Source organism: Pygocentrus nattereri, chromosome 7 (assembly GCF_015220715.1).
Source record: "Pygocentrus nattereri isolate fPygNat1 chromosome 7, fPygNat1.pri, whole genome shotgun sequence".
Lineage (NCBI taxonomy): Eukaryota > Metazoa > Chordata > Actinopteri > Characiformes > Serrasalmidae > Pygocentrus > Pygocentrus nattereri.
The window spans coordinates 8,762,677-8,779,911 of record NC_051217.1 but is presented as its reverse complement, the minus strand read 5'-3'; the positions used below and the strand labels follow the sequence as shown (position 1 = coordinate 8,779,911).

At 38.7% G+C, this 17,235-nt stretch overlaps 1 protein-coding gene across 4 annotated transcripts in view; it reads right to left on the bottom strand.

Annotated features, from left to right (window-relative positions):
* Nucleotides 1–17,235, bottom strand: part of sema3d (sema domain, immunoglobulin domain (Ig), short basic domain, secreted, (semaphorin) 3D) — a 52,253-nt gene that overhangs the window by 5,200 nt on the left and 29,818 nt on the right. For 3 of the 4 annotated variants that reach the window (XM_017724999.1, XM_017725148.1, XM_037540276.1), the window contains 11 exons: nt 17,099–17,227; nt 14,238–14,380; nt 11,177–11,291; nt 10,613–10,682; nt 10,017–10,161; nt 9,497–9,719; nt 9,205–9,293; nt 9,068–9,109; nt 8,172–8,329; nt 6,276–6,340; nt 5,845–5,981 (listed from right to left, as the gene is read on the bottom strand). In XM_017724999.1, coding sequence (XP_017580488.1) covers nt 5,845–5,981; nt 6,276–6,340; nt 8,172–8,329; nt 9,068–9,109; nt 9,205–9,293; nt 9,497–9,719; nt 10,017–10,161; nt 10,613–10,682; nt 11,177–11,291; nt 14,238–14,380; nt 17,099–17,227 — 1,316 coding nt within the window. The remainder of the gene's footprint in view (nt 1–5,844; nt 5,982–6,275; nt 6,341–8,171; nt 8,330–9,067; nt 9,110–9,204; nt 9,294–9,496; nt 9,720–10,016; nt 10,162–10,612; nt 10,683–11,176; nt 11,292–14,237; nt 14,381–17,098; nt 17,228–17,235) is intronic. The other variant, XM_017725072.1, reaches the window with a different exon arrangement.

Below are 17,235 nucleotides of genomic sequence, written 5' to 3'. Positions count from 1 at the left end.
ACCCTGTTTTAAAACCCATGAGACCCTCGAGTCCTCCTTTCTCTCATAACAGTGTTCTATCAGCATGGCTGCTGGGTTTCAGTGCTGTGGGAGGAAAACATTCTGCTTTTTTGGATGGCACGCAAATCTGCATTGGTTTAGTTTGAATAAACATTCACACCAACATACACACACATGCACACACACACACACCAAGTGCTCATTCCTTTCCCATCACTCAGCATTGTTCTTTACAAGGTGAAGTGTTGAATCACATTTTAGTACTGGACTGCAGGTGTGTGAATGTTTGTGCATATATGTGTGTTTGTTTGCATGTGTGTTGCAGGTGGTAAGAACAGCTGTGCCTTGCAGCATCTGGAAAGGAAAGGATGGATGAAGGGAGAGGGAAGAAGGGGTGGAAGAGACTAAGTGTGAAATAAAACTAAAGCTCAAACAGGGCTCTGATGTTTATTTACAGCAAGACTTAAAACAGCTTTCTGAGAGTAACATGCAGCGCATATATGTAGCCCCCACAAAGGTCAGGCATAGCATCTCTCTCTCCTTCTCTCAACCACACACACACACACACGGAGAGAGAGAGAAGTCTGGCTATTGAGTTGTGATTTCAGTTTTCGGAAATCTTGACCCAAAAAAGGTCAAACAGAACAATAACAATAATAAGGTGTCAAAATATAAAACTTTACAAATTTGAATGGCAATAAAAAATACAAATACTGATTTTGTTCCCTTCACTTTTCTGCACCCATCTGAATAGACATGTTTAAACTGAGCGGCAGCAGATCAACACAGAAATTTTGGGGTTTAACTATTTCATCTGACAACAGACAAGAGATTTGTAATCACTGTTCCTTCTAAGTATCAAAAGGTGTGAACAATGCCTGAGGACTTCTCCACTACAAGTTTATGTTCCACTTGAAAACATGACATCTCGCATAATATGCAGAATACAGCAAGCAACAAAAGCTAAAAGTAAAGTCCTTGCTAGCACGCTGACAGCATCTGTAGCCACTTTTTTGAAAACATTCACAAATGCCAGAGTCAAAGTGCAAACCAAAAAAATAATGACATTTACTGGTTGGATAATTTCAACAGTTCTCTCTTGTCAAGGAAATTTGACATTGTGGCACTTACTACAGCCTACTTAGTATTGTAGCTGTTTTTATTCAGTGCTAGCTTTTTTTTGTTTGCCCACTATCTCTTAAATTTTGGTTTCATTTTGGCAAAGGTTTTTATTTTATTTTAAAGATTTTTATTTCAGTGCATCACTAGTGATTAACTATAGTAGTGATGGATCAATACTACAATGTTGCTGATATAACACTCTGAGGAGTTAGCCCCAGCAGTCTCCATTCATCATAACACATACAGACACAGCACAAGGTCAAACCCTCCTTCATATCCACACTTTCACAGAGAAGGAGAGAAAGGGATAGGATATGAGGGTTATGAGGGTTTTGGTCATTAGCAGCTGTGTGTGTGTGTGTGTGTATGTGTGTGTATGTGCACTATATGTTGGAGGATAAGGGCAGTGGCGTACTTTTAGGGGTCCAGGGCTTGAATGGCAGAGGGGGACAGAAAAAAAGTGTTGCAAGATGGACTAGTGTGATAAGTGAAAGGAGAGAATAAGGAGTAGATGACAGAAATTAAGTGTTTACTCTTTTCTTATATTCCTACAGTACTGTGCAAAATCAGAGTTTATTTAATTTCCAGTCAAAATGGCCATTAACTATAAAATGGATGACTTGTACCTAATAGTTGATTTGTCTCTGACTTCACACAGTACTACTGTACATCCAGTTTCTGTTTATACAGAACAGAACAGTCCATCATCTTGCCTTCATTACATCTTTTTACTTCTGCAATATAATGATAACAAGAAAGGCTATGCAATATATTGCTTGTTATTTAATACTGGGGTATTGGCTTCTGCAATACTAACATTTCCCAAAGCTGAAATATGCAAATGCATCCTCTAACCACTGACTGACTAAATTTATTATGTGATGTGTGCATGTTGACCAATCAAAGGATATAAAAAAAACAATGTAATGTACACCTCCATTTCCAAAAAAGTAAATGTAAATAAAAACAAAATTCAATTATGTGCAAATCATTTAAACCATATATTTCATTGAAAATAGTACAAAGACAAAAAAACTAATGTTGAAACTTAAAAAATGTACGCCCATTTTGAATTTGATGCCAAAAACACATTCCCAAAACGTTCGGATGGGGGCATGCGTAACACTGTTTCATCACCTCTTCTTTAAACAAGCATTTGGGAACACGCTGTATTTTGGAAAGTGAAATGTTTCGCCATTTTTGCTTAACATAGGTTTTGAGATGCTCAGCAGTTCAGGGTCTCCTTTGCCATATTTTTTTTATTTCATAATGCGCCAAATGTTTTCAGTGGTGACAGATCTGGACTGCAGGCAAGCCAGTTTAGTGCCCAGACTCTTAATACAGAGCCATGCTGTTGTAATACATGCAGAATGTGTTTTTACATTGTCTTGCTAAAATAATGAAAAAGACATTGTCTGGATGGCAGCATATGTTGCCAAAACATGTATATACTCTTCAGCATTAATGATGCCTTCACAGATGTGCCAGTCACACATATCATGTGCACTAATGCACTCTTATACGATCATGAATACTGGATTTTGAACTGCACTGATAACAAGCTGAGTGGTCTTTAGCCCGGAGGGAGATTTTGTTGATTTGTGTGACCACAGAACACTTTTCCACTTCCCATCAGTCCATTTTAAATGAGCTCAGGCCCAGAGAAAGTGGCAGAATTCCTGGATCCTGTTAATGCATGCTTTCTTCTTTGAGTTTGAGTTTTAATTAGCATTTGTGGATGCAGCACCGAATTGTTTTCATAGTGTTTTTCAGAAGTGTTTCTGAGCCCATGCAGTGAGTTCCATGACAAGATCATGTCTGTTTATAATGCAGTGCCATCTGAGGGCCAGCAAATACTGGTTTTTGGTCTTGTCCCTTGCATGATGTTGAAAAGCAAAAGTTCTTTGCAATTTAATGTTTGAAAATGTTATTCTTGAATTGTTGCACTATTTGCTCATCTTTCACAGGGTGGTGAACTCCTCCCCATCTTTACTTCTGAAAGACTCTGCCTCTCTGTGATGCATTTTATACCCAATCATGTTAATGACCTGTTGCCAATTAACAGCCAGGTGTTTTTTTTTTTAATTACACAACTTTAGCAGGCTTTTGTTGCCCCGTTCCAACTTTTTTGAAACATGTTGCTGGCATCAAACTCAAAATGGGCAAATATTTAAAAATAAAATCAATAAAATTTCTCAATTTCAACATTTGATATGCTGTCTGTGAAGCATTTTCAATGAGACATAAGGTTTAAATGATTTAAATGAGATAAAACCATATCATATTAATGTGTGTTTTAATGTATTGTAAGAATATCACACCCGCAATATCTAGCGATATAACTGCAATATGGAACTCTTTTCACATTATGTAGGACTGTACCAACAGGGAGTTGGGCCACCCTTTGGATTCAGGGCAACTTAAATCTTCCTAAGAAAGCTGTGACCTAATGCCCTGTTCAAAAAAAAAAATCTCTCCAGTTCTTTGGGGGATGAGGGAGGTATGTATGAGGTTTACCTCAAACTCTAAGCTCCAGAGGTTTTTTGGTCTTAAACTTCATCAAACCACTCTTGGATTTGTTTAGCAGTGTATGTGGGTGCATTATGACCTTGGAATATGAAAACATAATGAAGGAACATTGTTTGCACCTGGTCTGTAAAACAGCCTCATATTCTTTGGCTGTTTTATAACCATCCAGGGCAATCATCATTCTTCGAACTTAAACACATCTGGATGTAAGAAAAAAACTTAAAGAAGACTCATCAGACCATGTTGCCTTTTATGTTCCCCAGAGGTCCAGGTTTTATGCTCTCTGTACAGCCGGTAATGAATTTTTGCATACTGACTTCTGAAAAAACATGTTTCTGAACCACAGTTTGTTCATGTTTGGCAAATGTTGTCAGAATTTTTGAAAATGCTTCCACTGGCACATCAAATAATTCTGCAGTTTTTCTGACTGGTGCATCTGTAATTTGCCATTGGAACTGTCCGTTACCTCATGTTGCTTTGAAGATTTAAAGAGCCAACTGTCAGCCTGCTTTTACAAGCTGACACAATGCTTACGTGCGTTGAAGCTAATATGACTGCTTATAATTGTGATTTAGTTATTTTCTGTTGAAGTTAGCTCCTTTTCTTATGCTGGTTGTTATGTTGTTCATCCACTGTACTGTGAACTGAGCCCTCTGTTTCCTGACATGGCTCATTTCAGCACTTTTTCCTTATTTTCGCCCTATGCTATTATGCAATAACTTTAAAGTTACACAACTCCTCTGCATGTCAGCATCAGAGATTTAAGTGTTACTGTAACTCAGCTGTTGAAATATGTCCAGCAACTAAACCCTGCAGCACCAAAAGCTTGTTTTTTTTTCTTTTAGATCACATGACCCAAAAACACACAGTACATTTACCAATGTGTCTATGTGTGTATGCATTTATGACCACAGCAGCATTCTGTTTTAGAGCATTTTGTTCTTCTTCTTGTTCATGTCTCAATGTTCCTCAGAATGATGAAGAACTTTAAAACAAAGGACGAGGTACCTCTGGAGGTAAGTTATGATCATGCTCCATATGATCCAGCTGCCTTCTTTTCTGAGCAGTCATGAAGGCCAATAGCCTTTATACTACCACTCACACTTTATTTACTGGAATATATGACTGTAACCAAATCTGACAGTGCAGACCAAACATAACAGGTCTCCAATAAATAATGGCAGATCAGTCTTTCTGTAAATGTGGAGAAATACTATAAATCAGAGGTATGCATTTTAATCTCTGATGTTACCATGATTCAGTTCAATTATGACTCTATGATTTAAATTTAATTATTCTGTTGAAATATGGCTAGAATCATACAATTCAGGAATTAAGCACAATATGATTTCATCTGATTGCCTTATATTTGTGCAGTTCAAAATTATTTTAAATATGATTATTTTTTATTATTTTACACAGTAACATAAACAACAAAATAACTGTCACAACTTTTTTCAGAAAGCCTAAGAATTGCATTTTGTCCAAAATCAGTGCATGCTATTATATTAGGTTATGGTGGATTTTAACTGTCCATTGATGCATTTTATGAATGACTATAAAGAGTACAAAGTATGTGTTACTCTAGATAGTGAATTTGTGAAACGTTATTTATAAATATTAAATGGTCTAGATCAGGGGTGCACAAACCTTTTGCCTTGGGATGTCAAAGTGTAATGTTTGTGGGGGGCAAAGGCTAAAAGATACCATTTAAAGGGTAAAAAATTATTTATTAGGCAATATAGTATACAATTATATTTCGTTGCTGTTGGAAGAAAACCTTGTAGCTCCATTTTTGGCATTTTTCAGTTTTTGACATAATTTATCTCTAAATTAAACTAAACTACATTAAAAAGTATCTCTTACTCTGTATATTGTTTGCAAATTTTATGATGTATGGCCTAAAAGAAATTACCCAAAATGACATGGGAAAAATTCTGGTTCCATTGACTTACAGTGAAAGTGAAATATGTTTTTTCCTTCTCCTGTAGAGTTACTATTTCGGAGATACAAGGTTTTCTTCCGACAGCAGCGATTTGTTCTCTCATTTGGTAAGAGGATGGGGTTTCTGGAGTGCCAAATCAAACGTCGTCATTGGCCAAATCTGCCCATGAGCTGCGCTTTGGGTAGCCTTGGACAAGATTACGATCTCATGCTCATGCTCACACAGACACACAGTCATGTGCTGGTTACCTCTTGGCGGTGGTCTGCTCCTGCTCTCTGTATAAACCAGCGGATCTGGGCCTGCTGTGATTTAGGAACACACTCCAGGAAAGACGAGTTACTCTCCACACCATACTGCACCTTCTCTTCTATGTTCTTACCCAACACTGCAAACACACATAGCAAGGGAGAAAGAGGGAGAATACATTTAGATTGTGGTGAATAAGTGTGAGAGCATATTTTTGTATGTGTGCTCTTCCTCTGCGTTTGTGTGTTATTTTGCCTCTCTCAATCCTGAGCACTCTTGCAGTATGTGAATGAAAGAGAGAGTATTTGAGATTTGGCTGTAAATTCCATTAAGTGAGCCCCTCTGGACAATACTGCATTTTCCCCAAGTACAAAGCGGAGCTTTCAGCTAAGCTTTTAAACACACTCATACACACACATACACACTGATTCACCATCATCAGTGTCCCAGCAATGGCTGGATGGGTCTCCGTGTTTGATGTCCTGCCTCCTAGCTCTCCTGGAAATACAAACACAAATATAAAGACATACTTCATGACAGAAACAATATATATGCATAAATTCACATGAACACTGATGGTCTGATATTTAGAGGTGGCCTACTCTAAGAAATGATTTAGCCCTGCCCTTTCACACTGAAGCAGTGTTTCATTGCTGGATCTCTTTAAATGAAGCACACAACAGGGCAGCTGGTGAAAAAAAGGGGTCATTTATGTATACCAGTCTTAAAGGCACAGTAACAGAAACAGCCTATTTAATTGTTAGGGATAAAGAGAGTTTGGAAAAATCAACATGCAAAAATGCATTACTTTACAAGTTAAAAACAAAAAAACATCAATATCATAAATGGGCAATGGAGAAACAATGAAAAACATGAAAATGTTGGATACTGGCTCTTAAATGACATTAGGAACTGGACTCTCTAGACCAGATGACAATCGACAGGTGCAAACAAGAAAGTTTCCTAGTCACTCTCTCTCTTTCTCACTCTCTCTCACTCTTCCTCTCCTTCTCTCTTTCTCATTCTGATTCTGCATCTGCTAGGACTGACCTGACCTGCTTGTGTCAGCAGCAAACCCAAAAGCCAAGGCAAGAGAGAAAAGGGCAGAAAACTTCTTTGGCAGCTCACATACATCATCTCAACAACAAAGCTCCTCTAATCAATTTGCCTGTCCAGTCCACTCCCACAACACCCTGTGGCATCGGAGCCTTAGAGGAAAATCAAATATTTATCATTTTTTTCTTGTGTTGAACTCCAGGAAAAAAGCTCACCCTGGAGAAGTAGGTCAGAGTGAGGGCACAGCCCCCACAGAGTGAGTCCACTTGCTCTTTCCTTCATTAAACTTTCCATGTACTCATACTCCTGCCATACTTCCTCATAATACTCATAGTTACTCACTTCTCTTGACTCTCTTCCACACACCTCTTTCATATTTCTCAAAGCAGCACTATTCCCCCATTTCCTATTACAAAAAAGACAGTTCTAATTATATAAAAATAAGATCAGCTACACAAAGGTGGAAAAATGCTCAATATATGCACATGTAACCAACACATAAGTACAATTCTGTATTAATATGTCATGTTGTGCTGTTCATGGAATAATCTTTTACCCTTATGTTGCTTAGCAAACACAGTTGCATTGCTCAGTAGAAGAATTATTTAATGCCATAACTGAAAATGAAATGAAATTATCTATTGAGCATTTGTATTTTATTTTATAAAAAATTATTACATTTCATTTTAGAAATAAGCCATTTACTATAATTTCTCTCTGTGCTCTGGCTAACACTACCCCTTAAAGGGCTCGTATTCTGCACTTTTCCCCCCCTGAGGTCCACTTATTATGCTTGTGTGGGATTGTGTACTGAAAACTGTCACAATTAATTTTTATTTGACCATCTTCCAGTTCCACTTTATTGCAGAGAACTAAACAGGCTGTTTTTGTATTATTGCATTTTAAAATGAATATATTAAAGTGACCTCCCTTCTGATTGGCTGGTTTGTATTGTCCCTTTTTCAAAATGCAATCTAGGATGAAACACTCCTTCAGCTAGGCTTAAACTTCAATGTGACTGGACATAAACTGTGATGGGCTAAAAGGGATGAAATAGAATACAATGCTTTTCCTGACATTATAAAAAAAATAACTCATCTCAGAATCTAAGAACGGGTCATTTTTAGCAGATTAGCTTCCTACTAGTATGTGAATGGCTCTTTTTTAACTTTAACAATTGTTTACATACTTTATCAAATTATTTTATTCCAAAAAAAAATTCACATTATAACTAACCACAAGATGCCATGAACATGTTCATGTTTGTGTTTACCTCTTGGAAGCCGGTATGTATCTGGCGCAGTGTGAACCATCCCAGGCGCAGTATGGATCTCTGGCTAGGCAGCACTCAGCACAGCCCTGCCCGTAAATGTGGCACCTGTGCAGGGCCACCAGTGCAAGGCCATCCCCCCCTCCGACAAACAGCTGCTGCTGAAAACACAAGTACATCACGCCCTCACAAACAAGAAGCGGCTGGGAAAACTGCTTACTCTGTCAGAGGTGCTTTTTTTAAACCCTCCTGAAAGAGCCATCAGTATGTGTGATTTATTTGTTCTATGTCTGTTGCTTGGTAATTAGTCCAGGCATGCTTTCATCTAGGCAAATAATTGCTTCTCTTTCTCTTTTTTCCCCTTTCACTCCATGCCTTAGTTCCTACTCTGCCAAACTTCTAAGTGTAGAATTGTGGTAAATACACAATTTGCCAAAGATACACAGGTTCAAAGGGCTTTGGACTGGAGGAAAAATAGAGGGCAGAGAGTGAAATATTAATGTTTATAAAAGATTTCAGGGTCAAGGCAGAAAAGATGAAAGTCAGATTGGAAATTTGGAAAGGTATGGCTTGCGTGACCCTGTAGTCTTTTCTGACTGCAGAGAGAGAGTTCGATTGCCAGAGAGATGGCCAGGAGAAAGCGAAAGATTGTCCTTGGCTTGACCCAGCCACGGAGTTCATCAGATAATGAGACAAACAGGAGCAGGGGAAATATGTGTATGTATGAGATAGAAAGAGAGAGAGATGGAAAAAGTGAGGAACAGAGAGAAAAACAATTGGAGAGGCTTTAATCCCAAGGACTCATACACAGAAAGGACTCAAAATCAGATCACATGTAAAAGAAGTGAACTAGCAATGATGGTGAATGCAGTGTGTGCTGCATCCTACAGTGCTCATACCTGTTTAGATGAGATTTCCATAGTAAGGATGGGTGAGGGATTCTGAAATGAGAAACATTCTAGAAATGTTAATGCTAAACAAATCTCTTAGGTGTGTATTTATTTATTTTACATATTCATTTCTGCAGTTATTTTACCTTGAACACCTGTAATTCTTCCAACACAATCTCTTCTGTAGCCCAGTTTTCCTGGGTGATGCTAACCACCTTCAGAACTGAACCAACATCTATGAAACACACACATGCACCTAGAGACATTAGTGTCCAATTGTCTCAGAAAATTTGACTGCACTGCCACCTGCTGGTGGGCTTTAATACACACTTTTGTCAAATTCTATCAGCGCATTTTTGAGATGTGTACTGTCCATACGTTCATGTGATATCATGCAGACACAAATTGTGTTAAAATCATAAAATAACTGTACCTCACCTGTACCCAAGAACATGACAGCGTACTGCCCATCTTCAGCGGGGACACGGTCCACTACGATCTGAGTGAGCCGATACTCTGTGTTGATCCGAGTGAAGATAGGCCGGCCCGTGATGGGGTACACAGAGTGGTACATGAGTGGGTGCACACGAATAAAACTGATGACATCATCAGGGAAGTCTTTAGTGGTCTTTATACGTGGGTCATAGGTGCGACTCGGACACTGTTGGGGAAATACAAACATAATATAGACATGGAAATAGAGGGGAGTAGTCCTGAAAGTGCACAGTCATACTTGTACATACAAATGCACTGATATTGGGCTTTTCTTTAGAGAGCAGTTTCAGACCGAGTTAATCATAAAGTTATTACTCCATCTAGTGGTGAAACTTAAAAGTACAGGTGAAAGAGTTTTAATAAAGGCTTAATAGAAACATAATTAGAGAGGGTGAGAGAGAGAAAATAAAAACCTATGAAGAAAATATAGAATGCAAAAAAAGAACAATGAGGTGGTCCTGACCGTGCCTGGTCTTGGGTAAGGGATTCTTCCCTCATATTCCACCCAGCGATGGTCTGGTCCCTCCTTATGCGCATACGGTCCGTTAAACACAGCACGGATACTCTCCATGTTGTACACACACACTGCTGAGCCCTTAAAAATAGAGCTGATGGAAGACAAACACACAGAAACTATGATAGCATAACATAAATAGTAAACTTTCAAACAGAGGACATACTGTAAACTTCAGTACATACATTGTGTATTGAACAAAGCATTCTGATTTACATTTGCACAAAACTGTGTTCTTTAGCCTTATCACTCACTGTGACACTTGGCATCATTTTTAAAACTTAGCAAGAGCAGAAGGCCTCTGATCCATGAAGCTGGACTGCAGTAATGAAATCAGAGCTGTGTATGAGCTGTGTTTGGACATTCAGCTTTTGGCTGATGATAACAAACTAAGCATGTGGCTCTATAAGCCCCTAATGCAGTAAACACTAAGGGATGCCAGGGTTTATATTCTTGGCCTTCTTGGATGAAATCTGCATTATCTAACTGCAAAGACATGAACATTGTTCCACTGACAAAAATTAAAAATGCTAGACAGAGATTACCTGGTTGTAGTGAAGACTCCATAAACTTTAGGGTTCCTCTCATCTCTACTGGGAAGCAGAAAGATGTCCTCTGTAAGGTACAAACACACACAAAGTATATGTGACAACCTGTTTTGCAATGGTAAAAAACACAATGAAAACTGGGCGTGTATAACAAAATGAATAAACATATATAAAAAAATCAAGATACTGTGCAAAAGTAACTCTTAAACTCTATTTATTTTCCAGTCAAAACAGTCATTAAGTTATTCATTTTCAAGCCCCAGGAAAGGCCAGTTCCTAACTTTTGCACAATAAGCAAGTTTATTGAAATAGCATCTTTTATGCACTGCAGGCCATACAAAGTGCTTTATGACTGATGATAAAATACAAAGATAATTCTAATTATTATTTAAAAAGTAAAAGCTAATTTAAAAACTATTGAAACAATATATTTTAAAATGTTTTTTAAAATGAATAAAAAAAGTACTGTATTTGTAAAAGAAATAATCAGAGCTAATACGCAAACTAACATGTCAAGTTTGGGTGTGTGCAGCTGGCTGTGTGTAAAATGCCCCAACTTACGGAGCTCATCAAAGTGTGTATCCACTCCATCTGTTCCTGGAATGGAACACACAAGGCGGGCCTTGAGGAACGTTGTCCATTTATTGGTCAGACTTCTCAAACCTCCCACATCATTCTGAAACATACAAACACAGGCTTCATAAATCTGTCCCATCAGTCAAACCAGCAGCTTTAACAAACTGTTACTTTTTATTTTATAGACTTCATAAATAAACTTCCATTTACAAGGTGAAGTGCTCCATCTGTCTCTGATTAGCCCAGCTTATTTGGGTAACAGGAGGATGGCTAACAAACATCAAATGCACACAGGCCATTTAAACAGAGAGCAGAAAGAGACAGGGACTTGCTGTTTGAATCTAATTTCTATGTTCTATACCAGGGCTGTTATGATTACTCAATAAAAAAATAACTGATTCAAATGCACCTTCTCGGCAATGAGTCGTTAGCAGCCTGGATGGTGACAACACATGATCATGCATATTTTAAATCCTGCAAGTCTTTCCTAAAATTAGAAATATGGATTTTATAAATGAAAAAAATGATGCATCCTCTACAGAGATCACTTCTGCACATTTTAATGCACAGCCACTGTTTATTTGCTGAATTGAACATATTGAGAAAAAAATAATTCAGTATAAAATGTTGCTTTTTCAAAAGCTGTGGCACTAAAATGTGCACAAAAATTTGCAGTAAAGTGGCACATTAAGGTTTTGTATTCAATGACCTTACACACCAGCCACTTCATTAAGTATACCTCCTTGTATCTACACTCGTTGTTCATTTTATCAGCTCCATTTACCGTATAGGTGCACTTTTTAGTTCTACACTGACAGACGTCAGTAGTCCATCTGTTCCTCTACATACTTCCTTAGCACCCTTTCACCCTGTTCTTCAATGATAAGGACTTCAATGATAACAGGACCACCACAGTCCACCATTATATGGGTGAGGGCCATTCTCAGCACTGCTGTGACACTGACATGGTGGCGTGTTTGTGTGTGTCGCACTGGTACAAGTGGATGAGACACAGCAGTTCTATGTAGTTTTTTTAAAATTCATCAGTGTCGCTGCTGGACTGAGAATAGTCCACCAACCAAAAGTATCCAGCCAGTAGTGTCCTGTGTCCACTGATGAAAGAGTAGAGGATGACCAACACAAATTGTGCAGCAGCAGATGAGCTATTGTCTCCAACTTTACATCTACAAGGTGCACTGACAAGGTAGGAGTGTTTAATAGAGTGGATAATAAGTGGACACAGTGTTGAAAAACTCCAGCAGCACTGCTGTGTCTAATCCACTCATACCAGCACAACACACACTAATACCACCACATCCTCTAAATAGAATGATCCACCACTGAAATAACACTTGATCTGTGGAGGTGCTGTTGGATTCCTGACTGCTGAAAAACTAAATGGGGTAAAATGGGGTTAAGAAAGTACTCAGAGGAATAGATGGACTGCAGTCTGTCATCTTAGAACCACAAAGTGCACCTATATGGTAACTGGATCTGACAAAGTGGACAAAGTGTAGATTCACAGATCTGCATATATATATAGAAATGACTGTTTTTAAATGTTTCCTAGTTAAAGCGTTTTGGTATTTTTGATATTGTTCAGTCAGTCAATTTCTACTGTTTGGTTTTAAAATTAAAAATCGAGTGCTCAATTAATCATCAAAATGATAGGTATATTTCTTGATTACTAATAAAATTGATAGTGACGGTCCTGTTATAAAAACCCATCTGTAGAACTCTAAGAAGGACTGATGACGATGAGGGTGTGGGGCAGATGCAGCTGTGTGGAACAGGGGGTGTGTTGCATATAAGAACAATGATGACCCTCTTTCATTACTTCACAGGCTCAGGTTAAAAGGTTGTAGACAGTTGACAATAGCAGAGAGTCTAGCACTTAGAGAGGGCTTTTGTTAATAACACTCATATCAATTTCCTTGTAATTCCTCAAAAGGGTTTGATCAAATGCCAATTTTTGCCAATTGATGCCTGTATACTTCAGTCCATAAGGCCATTCCTTTCTCGGTCATTATGGATGCCGAATAACAAATGCAATTGAGAGAGAGGAAAAAGGGGAAGCACAAAGGAGGTTTAGGAGTAGCATTTTCTAAATGCTTTAATCTTCAAAGATGCTCTCTCCAGAGTGAGTGCTGTTACCCAGAGAGGAATCTGGCCCCAGCTAGCTTTACAACTCTCTCTCTCAAAGCTGTAAATGCTGCTGTGCTTCAGACTAAGAATTTTGCAGTAGAACTCGGAATTTTTATAGCATGTAGGCAAAGGAGCAGGGGAAGATGAGCACTTACAGCACAAAGCAAAGTACACAGTCTGCTCACCCCACGCATCTGTTATATATTATAGTTTATATATATATATACACACACACACACACACACACACACACACACACATCCACAATCTTAAGACAGCTGTAAGTGACCAGTATATCATTTATGTAATATACCATTATGGGTGTTCAGTATGCAAGGATAGTTGTTCATGTATTAGGGCTGCATAATATCACAGTACTGACCACAGAAAGCTGTAATATGCAATATGATTCATTCTTAATTTAACAGAATTTTATTTTAACTACACTTCTTCATTCAAAGCACTTTTTAACCAGAAAGTGAAAGCTAATTTATGTCTTCCTTCTTTATGTGTGACTGTGATGTGGACAATAAACTTATTTATATGTCTGTCTCATGCAAAGGGACAAAGAGCAGCTCAGCACTCTCCTATCAGAATTAATGAGCCTAGTTAGCACGATTACAGCGCAGCACACAGGGAGCTCCACTGTCATCATGAACAATGACTCCGACTCAACTACACAGACAGACCTTTGGTTTGATTTTCCCCCCTGACAAGAGCGGTCTGGCCAGCTTTCAACAGATCACATCAAGTGGAAAGCACCAGAAAGCCTGCACTCCCAGTGGGGACAACTAACTCATCTGATGTGCTGCAAAACGGAAAGATCAGAGAAACAGCGGGGACTTTTGTGATCGGGTGGAGCAAGGAACAGCCATGTGGGCGTTCCCACGGGGGCCCTTACCTTGCAGACGCGTGCTACGCGGGACAGCGCGCCTTTGTCTCTTGTGCTCCCATCTCGGGACATCTCACGGAAGAAAAAGTAAATCTTGTCATCATCGGGATTGAAGGTGTCTGCGATAGGATGGGCTGCTATAAACTTGGCCTCTGTGGACATATGAGAAACACAACAATGAGAACTTATTTGCTGCCCTGCCAAAGTCCATAAAATTAAATCCACAGAGACAAGAGAGAGAACAGAATAATTTACACTGACTTGCCAAACAATTTGGTATGTCATCATGGTACCTGCACTTACTGGTCAAGTATTACAGAGGTGCACTTTGTAAATTTACACTTACTGAATGTAGCCTATGTGCTACTGCACAGTTTGTCAGCCACCTGCTACACCTTTCATCAACAGAAAGGGACAGGAATAGGAGCTTTCTATGTGCTACCACTACTTTTATCACCATATACAGGTCCACCAGGCTTTACTACTGGATGCACTGTTTTTTCTGAGTTAGTGGGCAAGCTCATACAGAGCGCATTTCAGATTACCAAGCACTTATTACTGATTGGTTTAACCAGAGTAACAATAAATGACTGATTCATTCAAGCATGTTCTAAACTAAATAAAAATCTTAGAATTTCTGACTTTGTTTATCACATTCTTTACTTGTCAAATAACAACAACGTTACTGAGAAGTCATGTGATTATAGGGTAGAAATAGGCAGGTTTTGTGTCTGCCTTAAAGGGTTAATTCTTTCATAAAGGAAAACCAAGAGGTGTATGTGTTTATAATCCCATCCTAACTGCAAGTGCTTTTATACACAAGAGGGAACCTCCTTCAGACCAACACAAACCTACAAATACTCTTGACACAGCGCAGCTTTGTATTATAACCTAAACGTAGCAGTGACTGTAAGCCAGCTACTCTGAGGAGGGGAGAGAAGAGAGGAGAGGCAGTAAAGAAGGATGAATTTGGAAAGGCTGTGTTAGCAGTTGGATAGGTCTAAGGCAGGTTTGCGGTGAATATCATCATTATTACAGTCAAATCCAATTCAAACAGTGAAAACCATCATAGCTAATGCGGCATGGCACAGACACACATGAGCTGTGTTTTCCTAATGCATTTATTTATGACTACAAAACACTTATTGCCCTAATAACTCATGTTAAGCCTCTAACTGATTTCCTCATAAAATACAGAGCACAAAGGAATACAGCATACAAGTATCTCACTTGGCTTTGAGACTGTGAGTGACATGCAGCTCAGCTGCAGAGTGAAGACGTCATGATATAAATCAGATGAGGCTGGAAAGGAAGTACAATGGGCTGAAGAGTGGTTTATCAAACATAAAGAGTAAACCATGCATATGCACATGCATCATTTACTGTAATGAAGTCAGTGAGAAAGTAGCTGGGATTGGGTGGAGCTGGTACAGAAGGTTAGTGTGAGAAAGTATGTGGCATCAGCTTTGCAAGTGTGTGCTTGCCATGGAAATCTTAATTTCTCAGTGGTTTTTGGTGTTTCTCTCTCTCTGAAGCCTGTTTGTTTATGGGAGGTGGGGCTGGATCTTTGGTTTTCCGTTAGGGATGAGTGAGACAATTTGGTTACAATTCACCCATTCTACTGTATATAAAGCAGACCTTTGTATTCAGTGACAGAATGGAAGTCTGGAAAAGTAAAAAAAAACCTCCTGCACTGACCAACTTCAGGTGAGAATAAAATCGCCCACATGATGCATTCTTGCCATGACGCTGCAGAATTTAAGATTACTAAAACAATTTTCTTCAACACCACAAGCCTTACCAGCACATTACAAGGTCAGGTTGCTGTGGAAATGCACCAACCCCTTTTAAATTTTCACACATAAATACATATACACGTATAGACATCAGACATACATACAGTACATACATAGATAAGAAAGGTGCATCTTGAAAGTGGTTTTTAAGAGAACTTAAGAGGAACAAGATTTGATGTGTATGTATTGTTTACCATTTTCCCTTGCATAATAGATTTGTGGAGCTCTTGATATATTGTTCGCATATTGTTGTCTTCTAACACAGTGGCCAGTGTTCGCTATAAAGACTTGTAACTCTTCATAGTTGGTACTCTCCATAATCATTCTTCTTCTTGGTCATCCATTTGCTTTGAAATGTATTTTTATTTTATAATAATTTATATAATTTTATAATAATTTATTTTAATCAAAATCACCACAACTGATCACAGCTGGGAGGCAATGCGTTTTGTGGGGTTTGTGATGTGGTGGTTCACTTTTCTAAAGGTTTTAATGATGTATTCTTAATTCACTAACAAAGTGTTTCATATTTTTTAGCGTGATTAATGCAGATTACTGTGTATGAATACAACAAAATTAAGCCTATCTTGTCCATAGTTTATATAGTTTGGAAGGTGGTAAGCTGTCGCTTCATATCAAGAAGATCCTGGGTTCGATTCCCAGGCCTGATGAGCTAGGTCCTTTCTGTGTGGAGTTTGCATGTTCTCCCCGTGTCTGCATAGGTTTCCTTTGGGTGCTCCAGTTTCCTCCCACAGACCAAAGACCTGTAGTCAGGTGAACTAGAGATGCTAAACTGTCCCGAGGTGTGATCGTGTGAATATATATGTCTGTCTGTCTGTCCTGCAATGGGTTGGCGACCTGTGCAGGGTGTTTCTTGCTTTCTGCCCAGTGGCCACAGGGATAAACTCCAGCACCCCTGCAACAATTCTTCATAATTGATTTAACATTTTGATTTTAGTTTATTTAGCTGTACACAATTATTAGCAACTCAGTAAAATGGATTAGTAAAATACAGTGTAGCTCTTGTTTGTGAGTAAGTGCAGCACTGTATCTGAGTGTATAGGGTTTACTAACCATTGATCCAGTAGTCCTCTGAGATGTCAGTACGGATGTAGTGCTGGTCTGGAGGAGGACCAAGAGAACGGCTAAATGTGCTATCCTTTCCCAGGAAATCAGATGCCGTACCAGCATACAGATACTGATCTGTGAAC